Genomic DNA, 13,966 nt, shown 5'->3' on the forward strand with positions numbered 1-13,966 from the left:
CTCTAACTCTTTGTTGAATTTAAACCCAAGGTATGTGAATGTACCCTTTGCTTTCAATAAATTTTCATTAGTCCAACATTCAAGAAGAGTCCTCATGTACTCTAATAGTTCTACTATCGGCAACTCTCTTGCATCTTTTGTTACCGCATTCAATGACTCTGCAATGTTTAATGTTATAGTCCAAGTTCTGTTCACCGTAGCATGTACTCGAAACCATCTGTGATAACCAATATCATATAAGTATGTTTTAACATGCGTGTCGATTTCTTCAATCTTTGACATTCTTTCATTAAATTCATCAAGCGTGTATGATCGTGCCGTGACAAAGTACAATTCGCTTAGCATTAGATGACCTTTCTTGAACTTTGACCTTATATTTGTCCAAATATGCCACATGCAAGAATAATGTGGCATGCCGGTATAAACAATAGATGTTGCCTTTAAGATATTCTTATTCCGATCAGAAACAACACACATATTTGGTTTTTCACCATATGCATGTTTGAATTGCTCAAAAAATTACTTCCATGATGCCTCATTTTCTGAATCAACAATAGCATATGCCAGTGGTAATATGCTACCTATCATATGTGGTAAAAAGAAATTCAATTTCCATCATAAAATTGTAGATAAAGAAAAATACATACAAACAACAAATTTTCTATAATATATCTACAATACCTGTTGTATCCATTGTGCTAGCTGTTAGCATTATTCCCCTGTATGCTGACTTTAAGAAGGTCCTATCAACTATTACAACTGGCCTACAATATTTCCAATCATTGATTGACGTACTAATGGCAACAAATGCATACAAGAAATAGTCATTGTCGGTCTTCTTCAATTTAACTACCGACCCCAGATAAGTCTTCTCCAGAATATACAAATAACTATGCAATCTACTGTAGGAGTCAGCAGAATGACCTCTCAAAATTCCAAAGCCTTTTCATTTGCTCTCCAAGCTCGCATGTATGTTAAGTTCACGTCGTGTACAAACAACATATCAGTTTGTATGTCTTTTGGTGTGTAAACTGTCTTAGGATCAACATATTTTGGTATAACCATGCTACCCACTACCATGGAAGTAGGTTTGTGTTGTATGTAGGTATTGTCCATCAAAGAGCATGCGTGCAAGCTGTTGAAATTTCGAACCTTGAACATTGCTGAATTATTTGTGCTAGTGGACTTGAAGTGCCATGTACAATCTTCCCCAACACATACCAGGCAGTAGCTACAGAATAAAAACAATTTAAACAATGGTATGAAAAATATAGATACACAAAAAATAGGCTATTTAATCATGAAAATTTTATATTTAACAATTTATATACAAAAAAACTATAAATTATCTACAATTTGTATACAAAGATATTACAAATGATGAAGAACAAAAAAATACAAATAAACTACAAATTAAGCAAAGACATGATTTTTGACAATTTACCTGTTCTTAACTTCTAGCACTAGACCTTTTCACCCTAAATTAGAACTTGTTCATGACAGAATAGTGCTTCATTGCACTAGCAATTGTTTGCTTGTCTTTGTATACTTGGCCTACTTCAATAACAGTTGATGTATTTTCTTTTATGATTATACTTTCATATTCCACTATCGCCGGAGATATTGCCATGTTGGCATATCAATCAACTTCAGCGTTCCAGATGAACTTGCAATCAATTAAAGCCAAATAAAGTTATGACATATATTGTAGATATTTTGTAGTATAATTTTAGAACAATGAAATTCAAGACTTACTGTTGATACCCAATTTTTTTCTATATATTTTATATATACAAAATACTTTCAAAATAGCATATATATACATATATAAGTATGCCCAAGTGTTTTAGTATTTTTTCTAATGTTTAAAGATTTTTAAATCAATTTATTGCCTTATTTTAACAGTACAAAAATCAATAATTATTTCTCAAATTATCATTTTGGTGATTAATATAATTTATTCTCATATTTATACCAAATATATCTAAGGTAATTTTTGCACATTTTTACAAATTAATTTAGTATTTTTAAGGCTAAATTACATATAATTGCAATTTTAGCCTGTTTTAAGATTTAATTGCATTTTATACTTATGAAATTGGTTCAAGTATTTTTAATTTAATATTTATATATTATTAATTAAGTCAGTACCTTTAATTTATTTTCAAAAATTATTTTACTATTTTTTATAAAATAAAAGGGAGAAAGCGGTTATTTAAATGCCAGCCCTATTTCATTTCAATTATAGCCTGAATCAACCCCCCAATTAACCCAATTTCAAATCCCAAATTGACCAGACCAATTTCAATTTAACCCGCCCCTGACCCAACTAATCTAACCCGCTCGGCTCCCCTTTTGATCCAGGTCGTTGATCATTTTGATCAACGACCACAATCATTCCTTTCCTTTTTTAATTCACATACACCCAACCCTAAAATCATTTTTCCCTAACCCGCCGTCTCTGAAATCCTCTCTTCTCTCAGACTCTCTCGAATATTCTCTAACCCTAGCCCAGCTCACCGTCTTCAAACCTTGAAACCACCGGAATCCATGGCCTCTCAGGCCATGAGGGTCTTAAATTCACCTCCCTTTGCTCTTATACTTGAAGATTCGAGGTCTGACCTCGAAGGTTTTCGCTCAGATCTCCGCCGATTCAAGGTTCTACGACCATCTTCGGCCTTGCTCCAGCGTACTCAGATCGGACCTTTTCCCCAGCCTTTCTTATTTCTAGGGCTCTTCGGAAACCCTAACACTTCGAAGTTTTATCCTATATTTTTAGATCTATTACGTATCTATGCTCTACTTGAGTTTTCAAATGATTTCCCCAACTTTTCTTTCAAAAATTACTTTCAAAATCACTTCTTTCAAATTTAGGGTTTTCTGAAAATGCTTAAAGTGTCTCTAACTTTTTCTTTTCTTTTTCGTTTGTGTATGTGTGTCTCTACTGTGTTCTTATGTTCTTCTTTTACCACGCATGTTCTTCTACTATGTTTCTACTCTATGTGTCTGTATGTTTTTCACTATGCTCTGCTATTTTCTTCCACTACGATCTGATATGCTTCGCCTATTGCTTCTTTCTACCATGTTCTTAAGTGTTCTTACTATTTTACCTTGTTTAAGTTTTTCTAAAAAACCTGCTTAAGCATGTTTTGCTTCTACTGCTTCTTCTACTATCAGTTGTTTTTTCATATGCCTCAAATTAGTCTCTTCACTCTGTTTGCTTGGACCTTTTTACTTGTTTGCATGTTTTCTCATGAGTTTCTGAAAGAAACCTCTGAGTATGCTTCGACTACTTGCCTCCTCATCTCTGTATCTGATTCAAGGTGGAAACCCTAGAATTTGGGGATTCCGCCGAGGTTTGATTATGTGAACTATGATTTTATTTTTTAGAACCCTTAACTCTTTCAAACTGATTTGAATCTCTGAACTGAGTTTGGACGCCTTTGTTTTCATACAATGTTGAACCTTTTTGCTAAACTCTTCTACACTGGATTCTTTCTACTGATTTTGCAAGGGCATGACAAATTTCCTTCATGTTTAAACGTGTAATGCTTTTTATATATGTTGATTCTTTCTTCAAAGAGGTTTTCAAACTAGTGATTGATTCAGAATACCTTTTTAATAGGTCTAAGTGATTGTTATTGATTTTCCTTAAGCTAAAACCTTTTTCACCTTTCAGACTTGGTTCATTCGTACCAAATCTGTGATCTATAATTTTCTGGCTGTTAACTGATTCCCTTGCCTTATTTGCACAAATCGCGTACTGTCAAGACCCTGTCCTTAAAAAACCTTTAAGTATTTGCCTCTAATTTACTACTTTGCACAAAGTGTTTGACTACTTTCTTTCATTAATTAGTTTTACCCGTTTGAATCTGAATCCCTTAATTAAGGGAAACCTTGTGTAATTGATTGACGATCAGTCTTCAAACTATTTTCTTACCTTATTTCTGCTTGCTTTCTACACTATAAAAGGCACGGCCTCTTTTCACCACTACACACTTCAGACTTCACAAGCTCACAACCTCTTCTGAATTCATACTTAGAGTGTTCTTGCTTCTTGTCTGCACTTTGGCTTTTACAAGACTACTGCTTTCTTCTTTATTTGTCCTTTTGAAACTGGTATGTCCTAACTTAATTTTCAGCATCACCCCAATGTGTTTACTTACAGTCTTTGTATCCATGTCTACTTTATTGTTTTTGTAAAGTTTAGTATCTAACTTAATATGCCTATGTGCTACTATTTGCCTCTTTTTGTGAACACTTGCTCCCTATCCTATTACCCCTATGTGTTTGTAAGTCGAGACTTAGGGCATGGAAACAAGAATTGTTGTCTATGAACTGAGTTTTGAACCCCTGAGGTCTTAACCTCTAAGTAGGCTGGAGGATGTGTCAGTATGTCTCATTGCTGGGTATGCCCCTTTGCCTGCTCTTCCTGCAAATTCCCCACTCCCCTATACCCCTATGTGCACTGGTTTTAAGTTACTTCCTTCTCCTTTCCCCCTCTCAGAACTCTGCACTTGTACTCACTCTTAGCTTCTAAGTTCTGCCCCCCTCATGTGAGCCTTGCCTTGGGACCTTGAGTTCCCTCTGAACTTGGACACTTGACGGTTGGCCCTTCCACACTGCACTATGACTTTATCCTGCAATGTATTTAGATGTGAGCACTACTCGGAGTCCATATGAGGCTCTTAGGGAACTCAAACACATCCAAATGAGAGAAAGGCTTTGGGTCTTGATCTTGGGAGTTGGTTTACTTCATACTTCATACAGGAAGTCTGAATCAGGCTCTCCTTGGTTATAATTTTCAATTTTCTGATTTATTTTCTCTATTTATTTTCGGATTGTAATAACTTTGTAATAAACGTTTGGGGTGATTAGTGAAAAGGGAGGGGTAACCATGCATGTAAGGGGTAGATGTCCTGCTCATAGGGTTTTCTGCACTTCTGCATTTATACAGATACCCTGCCTATAGTTTCTGCACTTCTGCATTCATGTAGACATCCTTCTTATAGGGTTTTATGCACTTTTGCATTTATACAGATACTCTATCTATAGTTTCTGCACATCTGCATTCATGTAGATATCCTGCTCATAGAAATTTCTGATTTTTGCATTCACAGAGATAACTTGTCTTTATGAATTTCTGCATTCATGTAGATAACTTGACTATAAGAACTTCTGCATTCCCATTTAGATACCATGACTATAAGAATCTCTGCATTCGTATATAGATACCATGTGTATAGGATGCACATGCATGTAGATAATATGCTTATAAGTCTTTTCTGATTCTTGCATACTCGCCTCTCATTAGGCAAACATGTTATATGTTTTAACAACCAGTGAAATCAGATATCGCATTCGTAATAAAATGCAACACCTAGATAACATGTTTTAAGTTAACAAACACATAGAAAGCATGCCTATAAGGGTTCTAATCAAATCGGAATCGCTTCACTCGTTTGTAAGTTTAAACTATCAGTAATGCATTATCGATTGCAGAACTTGTATTATTCTGTTAAAACTGGTAACCAATCTGTAATCCGTTTACCTCTTCATTTCTGAAACCAGTAGATAGCATGCCTATAGGTCTTCGTCTAACACTTAGGCAAGCCATAAGGTAAACTTGTTATATTCTTATTAATTACAACCAGCAGACAGGCCTGATTCGGATTTCTTATCTGAAATATGTAATAAATCAGTCTGCCTCAACCTTTTAAGTTTTAATCAAACCCTAAGCAGTATGTGCAAGACATGCTAAACTATGTGCTTTTCTTTGGTTTTAAGAAGGTCTGTTGAGCCTTATTTGTTTATGTGTTTTCTCCCCAAACTTGCCACATGTGTGTTTTGTTTGTCGCCTTAGAATTTTGCTTTTGAAACTACAAAGCCTAATACCCCTTCCCTTTAGGATTAGTAGTCCTAAGTACCTCCGGGACTGATAGGAATGGGATATAAAATAGCATGCAATAAGTAATCGAGACCAATCCGCGCTTTAATACCTTAATGGGGTGGGAAGGGTTGATATGGATATGATTACCACGAGATAACATCTCGTGTAACCCCTCATTGAGGAGTGATTACCGGATGTTGTGTGGGGTGATCCATATTATTTATAAACCTAGGACCACCTTTTCCTTTACTTGTTTATTTCATTGTTTACTTTCAAACTATTTTCTCAAAATTCAACTTTTCTTTTGTTTTCTTTTAATTTCACCTATTTGTAACCCTTATGTACAAATCCCCTCTTATTTGAAATCTTACTCGCCTTCATGTTATTTGTACTTAAAGTCACAACCGTAGCCTGGCCGGGAACCACATTAGTGGATCCTGAGGGGTGCCTAACACCTTCCCCTCAGGATAATTTCAAGCCCTTACCCAATCTATGATTTCCTAAATCAAATTCTTCCTAGTGTCCTAATGCACTCAAATCATTAGATGGCGACTCTTCAATCCAAACCCAATTCCCGAAGGGAACGAGTTGTCCTCCCAAATGTCATGAACCCGCTTCTGCGAGAAAAAAGGGCGCGATAGCATGGCGACTTTGCTGGGGATTTTTAGGCTTTTACCATTTCAGACTATTATTATGAATTTATGCTTCTTTATGAACAATTATCTATTTATTTCTTTCAAGCATTCAATTTTCTTTTCAACTACAAAACTGACTTGTCTTTTGTTTCTTTCTTTTATTTCTTTTACTGCTTTCCTTTACTACTTTCCTTTATTACTGCTTTAAATTATGAAGAATTGTTGTATTTACTGCTTTATCAATGTGCAAATACATGACAACCTACTTTAGTTATTGCATAAACATGTTTTCAACATCATATTCCACTCGTGCCAAACAAAATACCATAGCAACACTTATAATGAGTGGTTGCACTCTTCCGATATTATCACCCCTAAATCCGGAAAAGGCATATTTGCGGTAAAACTAGTCGATCAACTGTGTAGTCGATGGTTCCGTGCCTTTCCCTATTAAGTTGTCTGCTCAAGGGTACCAGTCTAAAACCCCCATAGAAACCTTACTCTGTTTAATTGTACATGCATCATGGTCAAACCTAGCCGAATCAGTTATATGGTCCGCATAATGACTCTTTAAGATAGCCTTGTCCAAAGTCCATTGGGTTTTTCCAAAACCCAAACGGACACTACTACGTTTTGTGCATTTATTTGGAGAACTAAATGTTTTTATGCCAATTATTGATATTTAATAGTCGATTCTGGTGGGGGTAGGGTCTTAATCCTTTTTGTTTTGCAGAAAATGAAGAACGAGGTCCCCAACTTTGGTATGGTTAGCATACCCTCACTCTTTCTAGACTGGTGGAGGAGTCTTCCATCAAATGACCAAATCAATGAGTGGAAGGAGAGGGCCGCCAAAGCTAGCGAAAAGTTGGAATATCTGGAATATAGTCTACTGGAATTGGAAGGAAAAGCGAGGAAAAGAGTCACCGACTGCCAGAACGTTGAGGGAAACGAAGGAGAACACCTGGCAAAGGCATGCTTATTGGTGAACCTACGCGAACTGGAGGATCTGATCAACGAGAGGATTCAACCTGAGGAAGCCCTTCTGGGATCAAATAGATAGGAATCTTTTCTTTTTGCTTTATAAATGTAATAAGGCCAATGGCCACTAGTGACATTTTATTGCTTGTTATTTAGTGTCGATTTGGGACTCGTCTACTTTTTATCAATAAAATGAGGCATTTAGCATTCTAAGTTCTCCAAATCAACTTGTCGCTAGGCCTACCTCAGGCACAAAGAGGTTCCCAAATTAGGACACGATTTACATTCTGGCACTATGTGTTTAAATATCGCGACATTTTCTTATAAGCGTCACTAACTTGTTACCCTTTTTGTTTTACTTTTGTTTTATTTATTCCCCCCCCCCCCAAAAAAAAAGGTTAGTTCGTGCATTCTGGCATCATCATCATATTCCACAAGATCCAAGGGCCATCCGCCCACTCCTCCTCCTAGCCCCGTCAGAAACAAGAACAAAGGAAGGATGGAAGATTTGAACAGCACTAGAAAGGAAAACTCAACTGAACGGGTAGAGGTCACTCATGGTGCTCAGGTCTCCAAAGAAAGTGCATCCCAAATCAAGTAGAAATTGGTGAAATTTCAGGAAGAACTTGATCAGGTTCGGAATCTGGAAAACTTGTCATTTTCCCTCACCACTCCAGATATCAATTTTCCAAACGCTCAGAACCCCATGCCTCCACGAAACATCCCAAAACCACAAAACCATCCCATTCCTCACCACCGCTGCAATACTTGCCACACTCCATTACTCATCCCAGAACCTCTGAATTCCACAAATGACCATTTCCACCATAACACCCCCATCTATGTGGAAACCATGCCACCCTCCACCCAACCTGTCTAAAGCACACCAGAGTCTGATGATAAAGACTCACTCATCAGGAACCTGGCTGCGGAACTCAAGAGATTGACAAGTCAAATTCAGGATGTCGAAGGAAGTAAGGGGATTAAAGGGTTGAACTATGAAGATCTTTGCATACAACCGGATGTCAAACTGCCTGAGGGGTACAAACCTCCTAAGTTTGAGATGTTTGATGGTACAGGGGATCCAAGAGTCCACTTGAGAACATACTGCGACAAGCTGGTCGGAGTAGGGAAAGATGAAAGGATTCACATGAAGCTTTTCATGAGGAGTCTGAAGGGAGATGCTCTGTCTTGGTACATTAGCCAAGACCCGAAGAAATGGTCGAACCGGGTGAGTATGGAATCCGACTTTATGTACAGGTTCAAGTTCAACACAGAAAATGCATCAGATGTGTTCTACATTCAGAACTTAAAGAAGAAGCCCATGGAAACATTCCGCGAGTATGTCACTCGCTGGAGATCAAAAGTTGTTAAGGTCAGACCTGCCTTAGAAGAAGAACAAATGAACAAGTTTTTCACCTGGGCTCAAGACCCGCAGTACTATGAAAGGCTGATGTTGATTGAGAGCTAGAAATTTTCCAACATCATCAAGCTAGGGGAAAGGATCGAGGAAGGCATCAAAAGTGGTATGGTTACGAACTTTGAAGCTTTGCAAGCTACCAATAAGGCTTTACAGTCTGGTGGTACATCCAAGAAAAGGGACGTAGGTGCCGTAATGGTTTCACAAAGAGCCAAATCCCCTATCAAATACCAAGCCTATCTGATACCTCCACTCACATATCAGCCTACCCAGAATTACCAAGCACCCTTACCCTCTTACCAAACTTCACCACCTACTTACCAATCACCCCCACCTCCTACATATCAACCTACCTCACCCAGATATTCCCAACTCACACATGTCTTCCAAGCCTACAATGCTCAGCCATCCCACTATCAATCACCTCCCACACATCAAAACTTTCCTAGACCTAGACCAAATTTTGACTGCAGACCCCCCAAACAGTATACCGCCATTGCTGAACTGATTGACCAACAGTATGAAAGGCTCAAAAGTTGTCGGTTATGTCACCCATATCCCTGATATAACCCCTGAAAACCCTTCTCAGTGGGTTAATCCGAATAAATCCTGTGCATACCATTCTGGCATGAAAGGGCATACCATTGATGAATGCCGCTCTCTGAAAGACAAGATCCAGACTTTGATTGATAACAAGATCATTGTGGCAAAGGATCCTACTCCGAATGTCCGCAATAACCCTCTGCCAGACCATAAGGGTGGAGGTGTTCACATGATTGAAATAGAGGGTGATTAGGATCCCAAAGGATCGATCGGTTTAATCACAGAAGGTGACGAACCAAAGAAGCCGATAGTCACCCTCAATCCGATCGTAGTCCAGACTCAACCTTCTGGGGATGCCGAGGTAAACATGTCTGTACCACTTGAATTTGGAACACCACCCCCTACAAATACGCCAACACCAATTGAAGTCGAGTTTGGGTCTCCAGCAAACGCACACGCACCGTTTGAAGTTGCGGTCTTACCCTCCAAAACACATGCTTCGTTCGGAGTAAAAGTGCTCATCCCAGTAGCAATGTTGGTCGTGACACCGTTCCATACAAATTCCATACCTTGGGATTACACAGCCGAGGCGAGAAGAAAAGGGAATGTCAAGTTCGGGGAAGCCGTTGCGGCACAGGGTATGACAAGAATCGGCAGAGTTTATACTCCGGAGCATTTAGCTGACTCGAGTAAGCAGGCCTCTGGTTGGCCGACCATCACTGAAACCAGGCCCGAAGATCTTTGGAGAAAGATACAAACCAAGGAATACTCAGTCATTAATCAGCTGAACAAAACACCAGCACAGATTTCTATCCTAGCTTTGTTGCAAACTTCCGACGTACATAAGAATGCCTTGTTGAAGGTGCTGAGCGAGGCATATGTACCAAGCAACATCACCGGAGGAGAAATGGCAAACATGGTAGGGCAGGTATTGGAAAGTCACAAGATCAATTTTCATGAAGATGACCTGCCACCAGAAGGGTTGAGTCATAACAAAGCATTGCACATCATCGTGCAATGCGAAAATTATTTTATCACTAGGGTCCTGATTGATGGAGGATCCAGCCTCAATATTTGTCTGTTGGCAACACTCAGGACATTAGGAAAGGGTATGCATGAGATCAAGGACGAGGCCATCAATGTCAAAGCTTTCGACAATTCCCAAAGATCCACCATTGGGGAAATCAGCCTGTGTTTGCAAATGGACCTACTTGGTTTGATGTTGATTTTCAAGTTATAAACGTGTTGGCATCTTACAACTTGCTGTTGGGACGGGCCATGGATTCATGTTGCTGGGGCCGTAGCATCTATACTGCATCAGGCGGTAAAACTTGAGTGGAACCACCAAGAGGTGATCATTCACGGCAATGGTAGCAATCCCATACACAGTCGACAAACCATCCCAGCGATTGGAGGAAGGAGAAGGATAGGCGGGGAAACCTATCACCACATCGAGCAAGTCAATGTCGTCGACAAAGACAAGTGGTGGATCAACAAAATTGATAGCATACTAAATTGGTGCGGATATGAACCTGGCAAGGGACTTGGCAAGAACCTCCAAGGAATCGCCAAGCCTATCAAACTAAAGAAACATAGCACCACTTTTGGTCTGGGATATGAGTATACTTGGGAGGAATTCAACAACTGATCGCCACCATGGCGCGGTCCATACTACCCGCTGGAGCAGCCAATACCACATTTAGAGTAGACTTTCTAGCCGGCCGATGTTATCTATGGGTCGAAAGAAGAGGAAGCACTGGCAGCAGTAAGGAATTTGTTCTTAAAAATGATGACATGGATTGTTGTGTCATTTTCGAGGAGGAGGGGGAGGAAGCCCCTTCCATACAGGCCATAAGAAGAGGAGCATGCCTCAACAATTGGACCATCAGAACAACCAGAGCTCGAAAAGCCTTGGGGTAGAAAGGCTGAACAAAGCATCATGCACTATCTTTTATTTTTACTAGTTGATTTTCCTTTCGCATTTTTTGAATTTTCGCAATAAGATCTTCCAATGTTCAAAACAGTTATGAAATTTATCAAAGCATTTCGGTTTCCTTACAAATCTTACTCTTATTATTTTCTCTCATTACTTTACTTATACAGCATTACTATTACCTATATTAATGAACCAATGGTTGTGACATGCAACGAGACAACATAACAAACGGATACAGACTCAGAGGAAGATGACATACCGGAAGAGATTGTTAAAGAAGTCGAGAATTTTGAGAATAGACCTAAGTCCAATATGGACGAGACCGAGATTGTTAACGGGGGAGATGCAGAAAATATCAAAGATACTCGGATCAGCGTTCATTTGTCACCGCCAGAAAAGAAAGAATACACAGAATTTCTGAAGGAATATGAGGACATATTCGCCTGGTCATATGATGACATGACTGGTTTGAGTACATCAATTGTGGCCCACAAACTCCCAACTGATCCGACATGTCCACCGGTAAAACAGAAGCTCAGAAAGTTTAAACCCGACATGAGTCTGAAAATCAAGGAAGAAGTCACTAAGCAGGTCAAAGCTAGAGTAGTAGAATATCCGACATGGCTAGCCAACATCGTGCCAGTACCGAAGAAGGACGGAAAGGTCAGAGTCTATGTCGACTACCGGGATCTCAACCGGGCCAGTCCGAAAGACGACTTCCCCTTGCCAAACATACACATCCTGATTGAAAATTGCGCCAAACATGAGTTGCAATCATTTGTAGATTGTTTTGTTGGGTATCATCAGATCTGGATGGATGAAGAAGATGCTGAGAAAATGACCTTCATTACGCCATAGGGAATGTACTGCTACAAGATGATGCCATTTGGGTTGAAGAATGCAGGGGCCACCTACATGCGGGCCATGACTACTATCTTCCATGATATGATACACAAGGATATAGAGGTGTACGTAGATGATGTTATTATCAATTCCAAGAAAGCCACTGATCACATGGGAGATTTGAGGAAACTCTTCAAGAGACTGCGAAGGTACAATCTAAAATTGAATCCCGCAAAATGTGCATTCGGGGTTCCTGCTGGAAAGCTACTTGGGTTTGTTGTGAGTCGCCGAGGCATAGAACTGGATCCATCAAAGGTCAAAGCTATTCAAGAACTGCCACCGCCAAAGAACAAGAAGGACGTGATGAGTTTCTTGGGGAGACTTAACTACATCAGCCGATTCATAGCACAATCTATAGTTATCTATTAGCCGATCTTTAAGATGTTGAAGAAGAACGCCACTACCAAATGGACTGATGATTGCCAAAAAGCTTTTGACAGAATCAAGGAATACCTATCAACATCACCAGTACTAGTTCCGCCCGAGCCAGGTAGACCTTTATTACTTTACCTCGCAGTATTGGATGGAGTGTTCGGTTGTGTTCTGGGGTAGCATGATGAAATAGGGAGGAAGGAGCAGGACATCTGTTACCTCAGTAAGAAGTTCACCCCATACGAGGCTCGGTATTCTCTGTTAGAGCACACCTATTGTGCTTTGACTTGGGTAGCTCAGAAGTTGAGGCACTACTTCTGTACCTATACTATATATCTCATATCAAGGATGGATCCTTTGAAGTACATCTTTCAGAAGCTCATGCCCACTGACAAGTTGGCCAAGTGGCAAATCCTGTTGAGTGAATTTGACATTGTCTACGTGACTCAGAAAGCAATCAAAGGATAGGCACTAGTAGATCACCTTGCTGAAAATCTCATGGACGGAGAATACGAACCCCTGAAAACATATTTTCCTGATGAAGAGGTGTCATTCATAGGAGAAGACATTGCATAATCCTATGACGGTTGGAGAATATTTTTCGATGGAGCAGCAAATTTTAAAGGAGTGGCATAGGAGGAGTCCTAGTATTAGAAACCGGTCCGCGTTATCTGGTATCTGCCAAGATCAGGTTCTGGTGTACCAACAACATGGCCGAGTACGAAGCCTGCATCTTAGGGCTCAAGATGTCCATTGACATGAACATCCAAGAGTTGCTAGTAATTGGGGATTCAGACTTGCTTATACATCAGGTCCGAGAAGAATAGGCGACCAAGAACTCCAAGATACTCCCTTATCTGCATCACGTATAGGAGTTGAGAAAGAGGTTCACAAAGACAGAGTTCCAACATGTTCCCAGAGTCCAGAATGAGTTTGTTGATGCATTGGATACCCTATCATCCATGATACAACATCCAGATAAGAACTTTATTGATCCTATTCCGGTAAAGATCCATGCTCAGCTAACTTATTGTGTTCATGTTAAGGAAGAAGCATATGGAAAACCTTGGTTTCATGATATCAAGGAATACTTGGCGAAAAGAGAATACCCAGAGCTTGCAAACGCTACTCAAAAGCGCACACTTCGAAGGTTATCTAATAATTTCTTCCACGGCGGAGGAATCCTGTATAGGAGGACTCCTGATTTGGGATTGCTAAGGTGTGTCGATGCAAAGGAAGCATCCAGGCTACTAGAGGAAATTCATCTGGGACCTGTGATCCACATATGA

At 39.6% G+C, this 13,966-nt stretch overlaps 1 protein-coding gene across 1 annotated transcript; it reads left to right on the plus strand.

The window, feature by feature from the left end:
* Positions 1–12,686: 12,686 nt before the first annotated feature.
* Positions 12,687–13,966, plus strand: LOC138876053 (uncharacterized). The gene is made up of 2 exons (XM_070154940.1): positions 12,687–12,795; positions 13,656–13,966. The coding sequence occupies exons 1-2, from the start codon at positions 12,687–12,689 to the stop codon at positions 13,964–13,966; spliced, it is 420 nt and encodes a 139-aa protein (XP_070011041.1).

This window comes from Nicotiana sylvestris, chromosome 8 (assembly GCF_000393655.2).
Source record: "Nicotiana sylvestris chromosome 8, ASM39365v2, whole genome shotgun sequence".
NCBI classification, from domain to species: Eukaryota; Viridiplantae; Streptophyta; class Magnoliopsida; order Solanales; family Solanaceae; genus Nicotiana; species Nicotiana sylvestris.